General features: G+C 42.3%; 1 protein-coding gene across 9 annotated transcripts in view; it reads left to right on the forward strand.

Annotated features, from left to right (window-relative positions):
• The window catches only part of PTPRM (protein tyrosine phosphatase receptor type M), a 726,112-nt gene that overhangs the window by 416,878 nt on the left and 295,073 nt on the right, over window positions 1-14,161 (forward strand). For all 9 annotated transcript variants that reach the window (XM_045005637.1, XM_045005638.1, XM_045005641.1 and 6 more), the window contains exons 10-11: window positions 3,849-4,050; window positions 11,056-11,158. In XM_045005637.1, coding sequence (XP_044861572.1) covers window positions 3,849-4,050; window positions 11,056-11,158 — 305 coding nt within the window. The remainder of the gene's footprint in view (window positions 1-3,848; window positions 4,051-11,055; window positions 11,159-14,161) is intronic.

Below are 14,161 nucleotides of genomic sequence, written 5' to 3' on the forward strand. Positions count from 1 at the left end.
CGGAAGCTGGAACAAATCTATCATGTGAACCTGTTGAAACCTTGGCAAGACAGAGAAGCGCATGTGGTCACTATAGGGTCACCCCCTCCCGAGAGCAACCTGCCTGGCCAAGTGGGAATATCCCCAGAATTGACCTCTGACCAACGAGTGGAGGTGATCCACATGATTGAACGCAACCAGGACGTGTTCTCGGAAAAGCCAGGCAGGACTACTGAGGTTCACCATCACATCCTCACGGAGCCTGGAGTGAAGGTGAATGTAAAGCCATACCGGATCCCGGAGGCGAAAAGAGAAGAGATCAAGTCAGAAGTCAGGAAAATGTTGAAGTTAGGGGTCATTGAAGAGTCTCATAGCCAATGGTCAAGCCCAGTGGTCCTAGTACCTAAGCCGGATGGCAGTATGAGGTTTTGCAATGACTTCCGGAAACTGAATGAGGTGTCCCAATTTGATGCGTACCCTATACCCCGGATAGATGAGCTAATTGACCGACTCGGGAAAGCACGATTTTTGTCCACCTTTGACCTGACTAAGGGTTATTGGCAAATTCCCTTGGCCAGGGCCGACAAAGAGAAGATGGCCTTTTCAACTCCAGAGGGACTGTATCAATACACTGTCCTCCCGTTCGGTTTACATGGGGCTCCTGCCACCTTCCAACGACTCATGGACAAACTGTTACGCCCACATGGCAGGTATGCGGCCGCCTATCTTGATGACGTCATTATACATAGTCCGGATTGGGAGACGCACTTGGGGAAGGTGGAAGCAGTCCTAGACACCTTGAGGAAGGCAGGGCTGACTGCAAATCCCTCCAAATGCGCAATTGGGCTAGCAGAAGCCAAATACCTTGGATATATAGTGGGGAGAGGTGTGGTAAAGCCCCAACTCAACAAGTTAGAGGCAATACAGAATTGGCCCCGACCTGTCCGGAAGAAACAGGTCAGAGCATTCCTGGGGCTAGTGGGGTACTACAGGCGGTTCATCCCCCACTTCGCCACCAGGGCATGCCCGCTAACTGACCTAACGAAAGCCCGTGGCCCAGATATAGTGAAATGGTCTAGCGCGGCTGAAGAGGCATTTGCAGACCTGCGGACCGCGCTCTGCACTGACCCAGTGCTGGTAGCTCCAGACTGGGAGAAGGAGTTTATCTTGCAAACGGATGCCTCAGAAGTTGGGTTGGGAGCGGTCCTTTCACAACTGGTTGGAGCGGAAGAACACCCCGTCCTGTTCCTCAGTAGGAAACTCCTGCCCAGGGAACGGAAATATGCCGTAGTTGAAAAGGAATGCCTGGCCGTAAAGTGGGCCATTGAAAGCCTTCGCTATTACCTACTCGGACGGAAGTTTACCCTTGTCACGGACCATGCTCCCCTGAAGTGGATGCACCAAAACAAAGAGAAAAATGCGAGAGTGACCAGGTGGTTCCTGTCGCTACAACCCTTCCACTTCAGAGTACAACATAGGTCTGGAATCAAGCATGGCAACGCGGATGGCCTTTCAAGGGTACACTGTTTTGCCGACCCAAGTAGCCCAACCCTGTAGTGTTGAGCAGGGGGGGGGGATGTGTGATAAACTCAGGACAGACAGTTGCCAGAGGGGGGGGGAGGAGTCAGTCCCAGAGGGTTAAAAGGCCCTCCTCCTTATCAACTGAGAGGCAACTACAGGTCAAGCAGGTTCAGCTGAGAAAGGGTTACCAAGGTAGCAAATTAGAATCAGCTGAGGGGAGCTACCTGAGGGTAATTAGGATCAGCTGGTTCCAACTTGGAGCTGCCTGAGACCTTTTTAAACCCCTTCCTGGGAGGAAGGAAGCGGGGGGAAAGCAGAGAGAGAAGGAGCCTGGCTACCAGGAGTGTTGAAGCAGCAAGCCTCCCCAGGCAGAGCGGCAGGACACTCTCCTACAAGGCAGGGTAAAAATACTTTAATTAAGACTGGTGAGAAGACAGGGAACAGACTTCCCCTGAGTCCTAAGGGGGACTGCATTACCCTAGCCGGTCTCTCCAGAGCTAAAAACAGCAGAGGCTGGGGAGACTGAGACGGGACTTTGCCACACCTGGTAAGAGTGAAAAATTGCTGTCACTCCTTTTTCCATATTAACCTTCCCACTGCTGCTGCCATCTGTAAAGGTGCCCTGGTCTCAGCAGTGTTGGGAGAATTTTCAGAAAAAAAAAATCTTGAGTAGGTAAATCTTTACTGAATGATAGCAGGAGTGTAATGTAAATACTGCTAGAACAAATGTATGCTTAGTTTCCTCAAGCAAGTCACTTTTTGTTAAACGAACAAGTTGCTAATGAGCGGTGAAAGAGCTTGTTTTTGTAGTGCATTCTCCTGATAGCTAATCTAGTACAATAAACATAATTAATAGCTATAGCTCTGCCACAGGGGTCACAGAATCTGTTACCTCCTGTGTATTTTAAATAAAACTGGGCTGAGTCATTGGGAAATCCAGCTAAGAACCACCATATCTGGTGGCTCTACCACTCTCTCTGCCTCCCCACAGAGTGTGGGAGGAGTTTTTTTAGATCAGTCCTTGCTCAGGGAATTTCAGGAGACTGGATTAGTCCTAACGAAAGTGTATCCAAGTTTTTTGGGGGGCACCAATACCTGTCCTCAGCATTTTATTGACACTAGGCTAGATGTATTATGTAAAATTACATTTTTCATTGATTCAGAAATTGTAGGAAACTATCGATATTTAACTGCAATCGGAAGGATTAGTATTGTACCTGAGTGAGTGCCAGTTCCCCATCTATAAAATTTTAGATAATACCTCACAGAGATATTCTGAGCATAAATAATTAAACATTGTGAAGTGATTTGTGAGCTACTTATGAAAAGAACTATATAAGGAATAATATTATTATTATGTACTGTATCTGTCATTCAGGCCCTTGATTAATATACACAGCATACACTTTTTCTTCATGTTTCTATCTAAATATTCCTCCAGATAGATAAGTATAATAATGTGCTATAAATATAACAATGTCAATTTTCATTGTATATAATAACGGCGCTGGAATTATGTATAAATCTACTTATTTAAAAGCAAAAAAGGGGGGAATCAATTTTACATTTTAATTTTTTTTTAATGAGTTCCTTGTTTTTAAATTATCCTGTTGTTGCTTTAGGTCATAGATGTTAAGTTACCTGGTAGAAACACTGCACAGTACTTTACTGTGAACTTGTATTGCTGTTTTAATGAAAACAAGTAACAGTATTTGAAAGGAAGGAATGAAAAATGAGGGATATGTTTTGCTGATATTTAACATATTTTTTCCCAAGATGGGAATCTGAGTTTCATGCAATGCAATGAAGAATTACAATGCAGCAATTATAAGACATGAGCTCCAGACTGAAGCATAAGTGTCACCCACTTTGTGAAGCATTCACTTAAAACTGCCCTTGTCATCTTGTGAGGCTAATCTTATTCAGTGCAACGTGTAATTATATTCAGACAGCTTAGAAATGAGGCTACACCTTTGTCACTTGCGTATCTGTTTTTGCTAGTTGTGGGTTTTTTTTGTTGTTGTTGAAAACCAACAGTAATATGGTTTCAGAAAAATGACATTGTGAAAACCAGCAACTTAAAGGTATTAACTTAAGCCTGAACCCATCCTTTACAGTTGTAATCTAGCTGCCTTTAAGTCCCTGTATCTATAAAAGTAATAACTCATAACAGTTTTGTCTGAGTTCCTGGGTCCCTTCATTGGATTCAGGATTTGAAGAGTATAAGGGAGGAAGATTGCTTATCATAAAATGTCTGACAGTGCATACATCAGAAGGGTTTATGGGATAAAGATACAATCTTTGTCCATCTGCTCAAGATATTTTATAACTTTCTTATTCTTTTGCAGATCACCTACAAGGCTGTCAGTTCCTTTGACCCAGAAATAGATTTATCGAATCAAAGTGGACGAGTTTTGAAGCTAGGAAATGAAACTCATTACCTTTTTTTTGGACTATATCCTGGGACCACCTATTCTTTTACCATTAGAGCCAGCACAGCCAAAGGATTTGGACCTCCAATCACAAACCAATTCACAACTAAAATCTCAGGTATTATATTAAAGTAATGATTATTTCTGTTTTCTTTCTATGGTAACCATTAACCTCTCTTTTAAAGCTTTACAGGAAGTTTGTCAGAAAGATAAAATCAGTTTTCTTCCTTGAATGTACCAGACAAACTGATATATATTTATGTATTTGAATAATTTTCAGGTGCTTGAAGATCAGTTAGAACATACAGTTTTTGAAGTACTGGTTCAAAACCATGCAACTTATCACCCAAGAAAATGCAATTTATATGCCTTTGGAGTCAGTCTCAGCTGTTGCAATATTTACCATAGAGTTTTTTGGACATGAATCTGAGATGGTTTCATTCAGAGCTCATTCAGCCTCAACATGATTCTAAATTAGTACAGTAACAGTGCTGGAAAATCTCTTTAATGTGGCATGAACAATTGAGAGTACAGCAGAAATGCTCCATGTCTAGCACTTGCTTAGGAAGTGTAGTGAATTGCCACGCTGCACACATTCCTAACAGGCATGTTGATTGAGGCAGATTTGAAACTGCATTAGACAAGAACATCAGGACCTGTGGTTTTCAGAGAGCGGGAAGACACAACTTCTCTAAAAGCCCATGCACAATCACTTAAAGCCCCCAAAGACTCAGGAACATTTTAGTCCCTTCGTTGATGGAATGCAATTTTACTGCATGCTCTAAAACACCTATATAATTGATGACAAAATGTGTTCCAAATCTGTAGTAGAGGTGTCCTTATACTCAGCTTCTCTACCATGTTTCTGGGAATTAAACTGACAGTCAGTAATGAACTTGAAGCATGGTCTCAGACCAATATTCACTCCCAAAAAATGCATTAGCTATCTTTCCCCCCAACTTTCCTTTTTGGAAAATTATAAAGCAAACTAATATGGGTACAGTGTGTTTCATCTTGTGTCCCTGTTACTCCTATTCTCCCCACATCTCATTGTAACTTTTTCATCTTTGTGGTAGAATGAACAGAGAGCAATGCAAAAGCATTAATCAGAAGCACAGGAATTTATATTTGGGGAAGGGCAATAAATGCAAGTTGGGCATTTTTGTTATTACTGTACCTCGTAATTGTAGGGATAAATTCATTGGATGATTATCAGCTAAAAAGCCTTGAACATAATAAGCACTGGAATGTAAAGCACTAGGGATCCAATTCTGCCACCCCACCTCTCATTGTCTGCAAGAAATCAACAGGACTGCTTGCATTGTAAGATATTACTCAATGTGAATGAGGGTGGCAGAATCAGGCCCTATGAGACTAGAGAGAAAGAACAGAGTATTGGAAGAGGAGGAGAATCTAGAGAGTTAGGAACAGTACTGAAAGGTTAGGATAGCTCAGGGGTCGGCAACCTTTCAGAAGTGGTGTACCGAGTCTTCATTTATTCACTCTAATTTAAAGTTTTGTGTGCCAGTAATACATTTTAACATTTTTAGAAGGTCTCTTTCTATAAGTCTATAATATATAACTAAACTATTGTTGTATGCAAAGTAAATAAGGTTTTTTAAATGTTTAAGAAGCTTCATTTAAAATTAAATTAAAATGCAGAGCCCCCGGACTGGTGACCAGGACCTGGGCAGTAAGAGTGCCACTGAAAATCAGCTCGCGTTCCGCCTTTGGCACCCATGCCATAGGTTGCCTACCCCTGGGATAGCTATTCTCTTTTAAATGGTGGTAAATCACCATGTAACTCCCATTAACATGAATGGGAATTATGCACATGCATTGAGGGTAAGATATGCCCCATGAAGCTGCACCAGTTGGTTCCATGAGCACATCAGATCTCCCCACACCACCAGCAATCGGCAGGATTACCCCCCTTCCCTCCTCTACCCCCCAATCTAGGTAGGGTTAGGCCTACCCTTGTTTTTTGGTGGGACACCAACAGAGAATGCCTCTCCCTGGGATTTTCACAGGAACCCAAGGGACTTAGACACCCAGTCCCTGCTGAATTTTAAATAGGAGTTAAGCATCTGTTTCCTTTAGGCTTCTTTAAAAATTCCAGCCTGAAGTGGTGTGGGAGGTGGGGATGATTCAGTAGGTGACACTCTTCCCTCTGAGTCAGTCCTACACCAGTGTTCCAGTGTGAGGTTGGAGGATGCTTTGTGCTGTCAGTACCCTTCTCTAGTGAGATGTAAAACCAAAGTGCTAAGTTCTCCTAGGACTTTTTACAATTGTTCTGGCCAATTTCCAATGTGTGTAATTACATTTTAATCTCTTAAATCTTTACTGCATTTTCAGTAGAATAAGATATACTTAACTTCCTATCCTAATAGTGTTGTTATGCACTGTTAAACAGTTGCCATGTTTCATCACAGAATTGGCTGTTTGTCAGTGATGGAAAAAGTGATTCCTGTGTAAATTTGTGGTGTTTTAGGCAGGGCTGGTAGCACCACCTACTAAAGTTGCCTGACACTTCCCATTATAAAACCCTGTTTTCAATTGCTTATAAGTTTGCCAAACTTCAACTGAGCAGGCTGAAATTTTCCATGCTGTCTGACTCAGGCTGGTTTTTTTTATTATTTTTTATTTCAGCAAACATGGTTCAGCCATTTCCAGGAATAACATTAGGAAATAATACATTGTTTTGCTCAAGTTAAAGTTACTAAATTCTGGCAACCACTGTGCTTAGTAAATTGAAATTTGGCAGGTCGGGTGGTCTTTATGTCAAAGATGTGCCTTTTACTGTGAAAATCCCTCCACAGTTGGCCCAAGTTATAAGCCTTTGAAAAATCACAGTTCATATATGTGCCATAGAGACTTGCTAGAATTTAGCAATTAAAGTCTCTAAAGAGTCTGTCCTCACTGAGCATACTTGAGTCTGTCATAGTTCCTTGTGCTAACCAGACTGTGCGTTCCCAAGGAGTAGCTGAGCATGCTCCAGCCCAGGCTATGTGGGCCTCAGAAAGACTTTCTGTGTAATGTCTGCACCCAGATGCTCCAGGTTAGGGTGGAGCCAAGCACCAGAACTGAGAACAGGAAGCCTGTCTCCCCTGTGCTCTCAGTGACCATCCTGCTGACATCCAGACAGCATGGAAGAGGAAACCATCTAATTTGAATGCAGAGGGGACAAAAACTGGAATGGGGGGAGGGAAAGGAGTAGATTGGGATTAGGAGTCTGGTGAGACTGGGGCTGGGGTGGGGTAAGAGAAACTAGGACTGGGAGTTGGGGAAATTGAGAGGCAGGGACTGGGACCAGTGAGAGAACTGTTGGTAGGGGACCAAGAGGGGAACAATGAAATTAGACAAGTAGCTGGAGGGAGGAGAGAGTTTGGGACTGGTTGAGCAAGGAGATTGGTACTAGGACCAGTGTGCGTGTGTGGACGGGGGAGAGACTGATGGTGAGGGGAAGACTGACACAAGGAATTGGGATGTGGCAGGAGAATTGGGACAAGAAGCCCCGAGGAGCAGAGGGGAAGGGAAAGACTGGATGAGAAGCCCAGGAAAGGAGTTTGGGAGCCTTTGAGTAGGGAGGGAGAAACAGATCTGACAAAGAGCCAAGAAGGGGAAACTGGGACTGACTGGGAACAAGGAGTTAGGGCGGGTGGGGTGCAGGACTGGCTCTGACCATGCAAAGAGACAGGCACTGGTGTGGAGAAGAAGACAAACTGGAACTCTGGGAAATTGGAACGCAGATGACGAGCCGGGAGGGGGAGTCTAGGAATGACTGGGGAAGGAGACGGAGATGAGAAGCCTGAGGTGTGGAGGCTGGGGCTAGGGAGGCAAAGCGAATGGGAATCGGATACAGACCTAGGGGTGTGGAAATGATAAGTCTTGGACACAGATAGGTTGGAGGGGAAGGGGAAGAAGGAGTGAAGCTTAGGGGAAATGCGCTGAAGAGTCTAGGCGCACTCCCTTCCAGAGTCTGGAATGGAGCTGATGGTTCCTGAGTCTCCCCATTTCTCTGCTGTCAACAACTGTCTGTGAAAACCGCTGGCAAAGTGTCCCATTCCCCTCCAGTGCTAATCCACATAGAGGATGGCAACCTCCTACTGCTATCAGTTACTTCATTAGGTCAAGTAGGAGAGATCTGTGTGGACCATCTGAGGGTTCCAGCTCTGCTGAAAGGCCACATGGGAGTCAGTATGATGCCACATGACGGACCTTCTGTTTTTTTCAGTTTGCTTTTTTAAAACCTGGGAAATTACATGCATGACAAAACTATGCTAAAAGAACGTTAGTAAGGTTGCAAAGTCAAGCTTTCAAAAGTTAGTAAATGCCAGAATTAAGGGTGCCTTTGCATCCTTAATTCAGCCCCCTTGTGTATAAGCATTATGATATAGTCTTTAATTACATGATGAAGTACTATTTTTTGCACAAGACTCCTGCCTCATTCAGTGCACAGTTGGACCTGTTCTAGGGATGAATCAGATGGTGTAGTAACGGAGACTGTTACCTGTAAGACTCCTGCCTTATTTTTTGCAGAAGTTGGAAGGAGTGTAGTGAATGAGGTAGGGGATTGCAGGAAGAGAATGGATGATCTCATGGTTAAGGCAGTTAAAGGTTGCCCTGGAGAACTGAATTCCATGTCTGCCTCTGCCACAGAGTTCCTGTTTGATGCTAGGCAAGTCACTTAGACCAAACTTTTCAGAGATGGTCACTAACTATATGTTCCTCATTTTCTGGGTTCCTGACTTGAGACCCCGGGACATTATTTGTGGAAGTGCTGAGATGAACTGCAACTGAAATGAATGAGAACTCTGCTTGAATATATAAAGAGCTATATGATACTAGGTACTCTGAAAATCTGGTCCTAGGTGTCTCAAACTGGGCACTCAAATTTAGTGGATACTTTTGTTCTTAATCTTCCTGGTCTTAGTGCTCCATCTGTAAAATGGAGCTAATACCATCCTCTCACCTCACAGGCAGTAGCATAGCTAGGGGGGGAGTGGGGCAGTGGCCACTCTCCCACTGAGCAGAAGTGGCGCCTTTTTTAATTTTTACTCACCCAGCGGCGCTCCGAGTCTTCGGCGGCACTTCAGTGGCAGGTCCTTCACCTGCTCCGGGTGTGTTCAGTGGCACTGAAGGACCCACCGCCGAAATGCTGCCGAAGACCCGCGGTGTGAGTGAAGGACCCACCGCCAAAGTGCCACCGAAGACCTGGAGCGCCATCCCATCAGTAAAAGTGCCGTCGGGTGAGTAAAAGCGCCGCAGTGGGTGGCGCCTTTTTTGTGATCACTCTCCCTGTTCGTTCCACCTGGCTATGCCACTGCTTAAAGGACAGTTGTGAAGATAAATTGATTAATGTTTGTGAAATACTTGGATACTATGGTGATGAACACCATGAAAAACCCATGGGGAAATTAATAAATTTGTCTTCATAGCAGGTTTTGTGATGCTGTGGCCAAAAGAGCTAATGTGATCCTTGGATATATAAACGAGAATCTTGAGTTGCAGAAGAGAGATTATATTAGCTCTGTATTTGGCAACCACTACTGGAATACTGTATCCACAATTCAAGAAGGATATTGATAAATGGAAGAGGGTTCAGAGAAGAGCCATGAGAATGATTAAAGGATTGGAAGATGTGTCTTAGGTCTGGTCTACACTTGGGAGGGCGGGGGGGATCAATCTAAGTTTTATGCAGCTTCAGCTATGTGAATAACGTAGCTGAAGTCGACGTACTTAGATCTACTTACCATGGTGTCTTCACTGCGGTAAGTCAATGGCTGACACTCCCCCGTCAACTCCGCCTGCGCCTCTTGCCCTGGTGGAGTACCGGAGTCGATCGCTGCCCGTCGATCCAGCCAGTAATATAGACAAGCCCTTAAAGTGATAGACTAGAGGAGCCCATTATGTTTAGTTTAGCAAAGAGGCAGTTAAGGGGTGACTTGATCACAGTCTGTAACTACCTACATGGGGAACAGAAATTTGATAATAGAAGGCTCTTCAATCTAGCACACAAAGCTATAACAAGATCCCAATGACTGGAAGCTGGAGCTAGACAAATTCATACCTGAAACAAGGTGCAAATTTTTAATTGGGTAATTATCCAGTGGAACAATTTACTGATAGTTATGGTGGATTCTCCATCACTGGAAACATTTACATTAAGATTAGAATTTTTTTAAAAATATGCTGTAATTCAGTCAAGAATTAATCCAGAGAAGTCCTGTGTGTTATGGAGAAAGTCAGACTAGAAATCACAATGGCCCCTTCTGGCCTTTTAACCTCCGAATCAGTGAATAGTGTGCAGTAAATAAGGCCTAGGGCCAAACGTTGAACAGTGAGGATAAAAGAAAATATTGAATAGCAATTGAACACTGTCCAACCTATGCACAGAATGATGTGAAGTCCTTAATGACAATTAAAAAAGTAACAACCACCACTTAACTAAGGCCTTGTCTACACTGGGATTTCAGGCACCAGTGTAGACAATTTGCACCAGCACAGCTTACTCTGGTTTTAAACTGGGATAAACTGCACTAATGCTAATCCTGTTGCACTGTTGTAAATGGTGTGTACGCTAAGGGATGGCCTCACTAGCTTCACGAATAGCTGAAATGTCCATGGTGACAAGATCTCCTCCCTCCAGCTACTTGTCTAATTTCATTGTTCCCCTCTTGGTCCCCTACCAACAGTCCATCCACCATAGGTGTAGCAAGAAAGTTGGGCCTATATTTTCAAAAGTAATTGGTCATTTTGCGTGCTTCAATTTTTGGGTGTTCAAATTGCCAACTAAAAAAAAGTTTTGACCTATAAAGACTGGTTTCTCAGCACTGTCTGAGTGTCAGGCCCTTTGAAGGTGTATCAAGTTGGATATCCAAACTGACTAGCTGCTTTTTGAAAATGGCCATGAAGTGTGTTTTTGTTTCATTTTTATTGTAGTTCTGTGTTTTGTTTTTGTTTTTCTGAAGTCATTAACTTAATTATATGTTATTTAACTTGTGATGTTGTGCTAGCTCTGTATTTTAAAGAGATTTTTATGTGTCAAATCGATTTTTAAAATAAACTGTTAAAACAAACCTAGAAATAATTAATCTATTTTGCCTCTTGTTTTTTCCCCTAGCACCATCTATGCCACCATATGAACTGGAAACACCTTTGAATCAAACTGACAGTACTGTGACAATCCTGCTGAAACCTGCACAGAGCAGAGGAGCTCCTGTCAGGTATAAAGGGGGAAATCTTTACAAAATTAAAATTAAATCGATTAATTTCTTGAATGTGTTTTCTGGGGATTTTCTACACCGAAATCAGAGTCTAAATCCATGTCTGTATTAGTGCTAATTAAATTAAATAACTGAAGAAAATGAAAGTGCTTTGATGTTGAGTGTTCGGGTATTGTTTAAAGGATTTGATCCAGATGCAAGTGGCTTGTTCTTTGAAGATAAGGAACAAAGCCACAGTGCTGTTGTGTGGGTGGCTTCTTTACTTCTTTAAGGTAATTGCTTACTACAATGTTATGAGTTCAAGGACATAGCACACTTTTTATCCTGACTTGCTATGTTTTTATATCTGCTCTTTCTGTTTACCTCAGGATTTACTTACAACTATTTAAAGACTTTTACTAAGTTAACTAATACAAAAAATGGATTATAAAATTAATAACATTTAACAGTTAGACCAGTTCGGCAGGAAGAGGAAAGAACACTGAAAAATCAACAGCTCAACCTGTTTAGATTTTTCTACTACTCATTTACATGGGTATAACTTCCCATTTGTAATCATAGAATATCAGGGTTGGAAGGGACCTAGGAGATCATCTAGTCCAACCCCCTGCTCAAAGCAGGCCCAATCCCCAGCAGATTTTTGCCCCAAAATCGCCCCTTCAAGGATTGAACTTACTACGCTGGGTTTAGCAGGCCAATGCTCAAACCACTGAGCTAGTTTGTATTCCACAAGTAGGTACAAGATTCTGTGTAAATCTTACAATGTTTAGATTAAAAGAATTTCATTCTTTACAGAAGGGAACAGAAGAATGATCCGATGCTTTGAATATAAACCATTGAGGATCTCAGCATTCTAAATATTTGTAATTAAAGACTACAGAAATACAGATTTTTGCAAGATTAGGCTCTTTACTTCTGAATTATCAGATAGATTCTAAAACAGTAAATCCTATTGTTACTGAAAGAAAGCATTTACATCCATAATTAAGAACTGTCAAGGCACTTTGATGTAGTTTTTGATAATTTTTGTCAGTTTCAGAAGTATGGTTCTGATATATCCAGACATGAGTAAATTGAACTATTCGACTGCACATTATTTTTTAACATAGTATTACAGCAAGGTAGCCTACCTTTAATTAGATTATTTTCTGTTTTCTGTAATAGAACATATCTATTTTTGAATGGTTGAATCCAAAAGAAGGAAGGCGCAACCTTATTTACTGTTTAGATCTTTTTGAATGAGACATTTTGTTTTGGGAACTGTGGCAGGGCACTGCAGGGGAAGCCCTAATCAGCTCCTGCCACTCCAGCCCCCATTGGGAAATGGGTTGGGGCTGGGCCATTGGCTAGGACCGGCCTGGAAACTGGCCACACCTGCCAGCCTTGTTAACAGGGGCTAAAAGCTTGGGAGGAAGTGAGTCCAAGAAGGGGGACGGAGACCAGGAGGGGAGAGTAAGCCCCGAAGACGCCAGGAGTCTGCTACCCTTTTGCCACTGAGGCGTGTGCTAGAAAAAATCTATAATTAATCTGTAAATAGCTGGAGTCTGGTGGTGGGAACCGGACACAGGAATAAAGAGCACAGGTGTTGCACCAGCTTGAAGTGGTCCTTACTCATTGGAGAGCAGGACCAGGAGGCTGAACCTAGCGGGGCACAGTGAGCAGCCCCATTACAGGAACATACCAAACAGTTGAGAAAAAATTGAAAGCAATAAAATCAGATTTTATCTGAACTGTCCTGTTTTGCAGATTATACACCTCTACCCCGATATAACGCTGTCCTCGGGAGCCAAAAAATCTCACCGCCTTATATTGGGTTATATTCGGTTCGGTCCGGTAAGGCGTACTGGCAAGAGCCGGTACAATGTACTGGCGAGAACTGGGCTCGGGTGGTGATTTAAAGGGCCCAGGGCACCACACACATTCGGATATAATGTGGTAAAGCAGCGGGGCTTGGGTGTCACTTTAAAGGGCCCAGGGCTCCCCGCTGCTTTACCGCGTTATATCCAAATTCGTGCTTTATCGGGTTGTGTTCTATCTGGGGAGAGGTGTACTAGAACTGGAATCACATACATTTTTCCTCTTTCTAGCTTTCTTGTTTCAAACCATTTTATTAAATAACTTTGGTTCATCTCATCTTATTTCTTAATGCTGTAGTACAGTCCTGAATATAAACATCGCGATTAAAATGGCACGAAGTGGTTATGTTAACATAAACACAAGCTTGTTAGCCCATAAGTAAAGAATGAGTTCAATTGCTTTTATCTAGCCTACTGAATTAAATACAGTTGACTCCTGGAAGTATTGATAGGTTGAAAATCTCACCCATAATACAAAGGCACTAGTTGGGAGATTTTAAAATGCCAAGTAAGGGAATAAGTGGTTAGGGAAATAGAGGGATTTAGAGTAACATCAAACTACAGAGCCGCAGAATCAGATGAACACATGACAGCAAATTTACAAAGCTCTTTTGCAACAGCACCTAAAATAAAATAGGTGTAGACGCCAAACTAGTAGTGTAAATAATGAGTGAAAGAGGGAATAAAAATTAAAGTGGGGATTTCTTTAATATTATTTAAAGTTTTATTGTGCATTACACACTCAGATATATCGTCATTGCATTGTTTACAGAACGTTCTGGGAATGGATTTTATTTTTTTTATCTATATTCATTGGGTGTTGAAAATTCAGCTATACTTCATGTATGCACTTCACTAAGATGGTTGTCTATTGATTCTGTTATAACCATCCTGCTTCGTTAATGCAGATTCTTGGAATTGCGCTAAACTTTTCAGTGTAAATTGTTGTTGTCATTTTATTGATCAACACATCAGCTGCGTCACATACAATTATTTAATTCCTGAAGTGGGTAGGGAAAGTACAGATTCTAGTATTCAAGTCACTGATGTTAATACTATTGGTAACTAAGAGCTTTGGTTTCTTTTCCATGATTAAATATTTTTCTTCAGTGAAATATAAAAAACTTATTTTTTTTACTTTGTTTAG

This window comes from Mauremys mutica, chromosome 2, assembly GCF_020497125.1.
Source record: "Mauremys mutica isolate MM-2020 ecotype Southern chromosome 2, ASM2049712v1, whole genome shotgun sequence".
Taxonomy (NCBI): Eukaryota; Metazoa; Chordata; order Testudines; family Geoemydidae; genus Mauremys; species Mauremys mutica.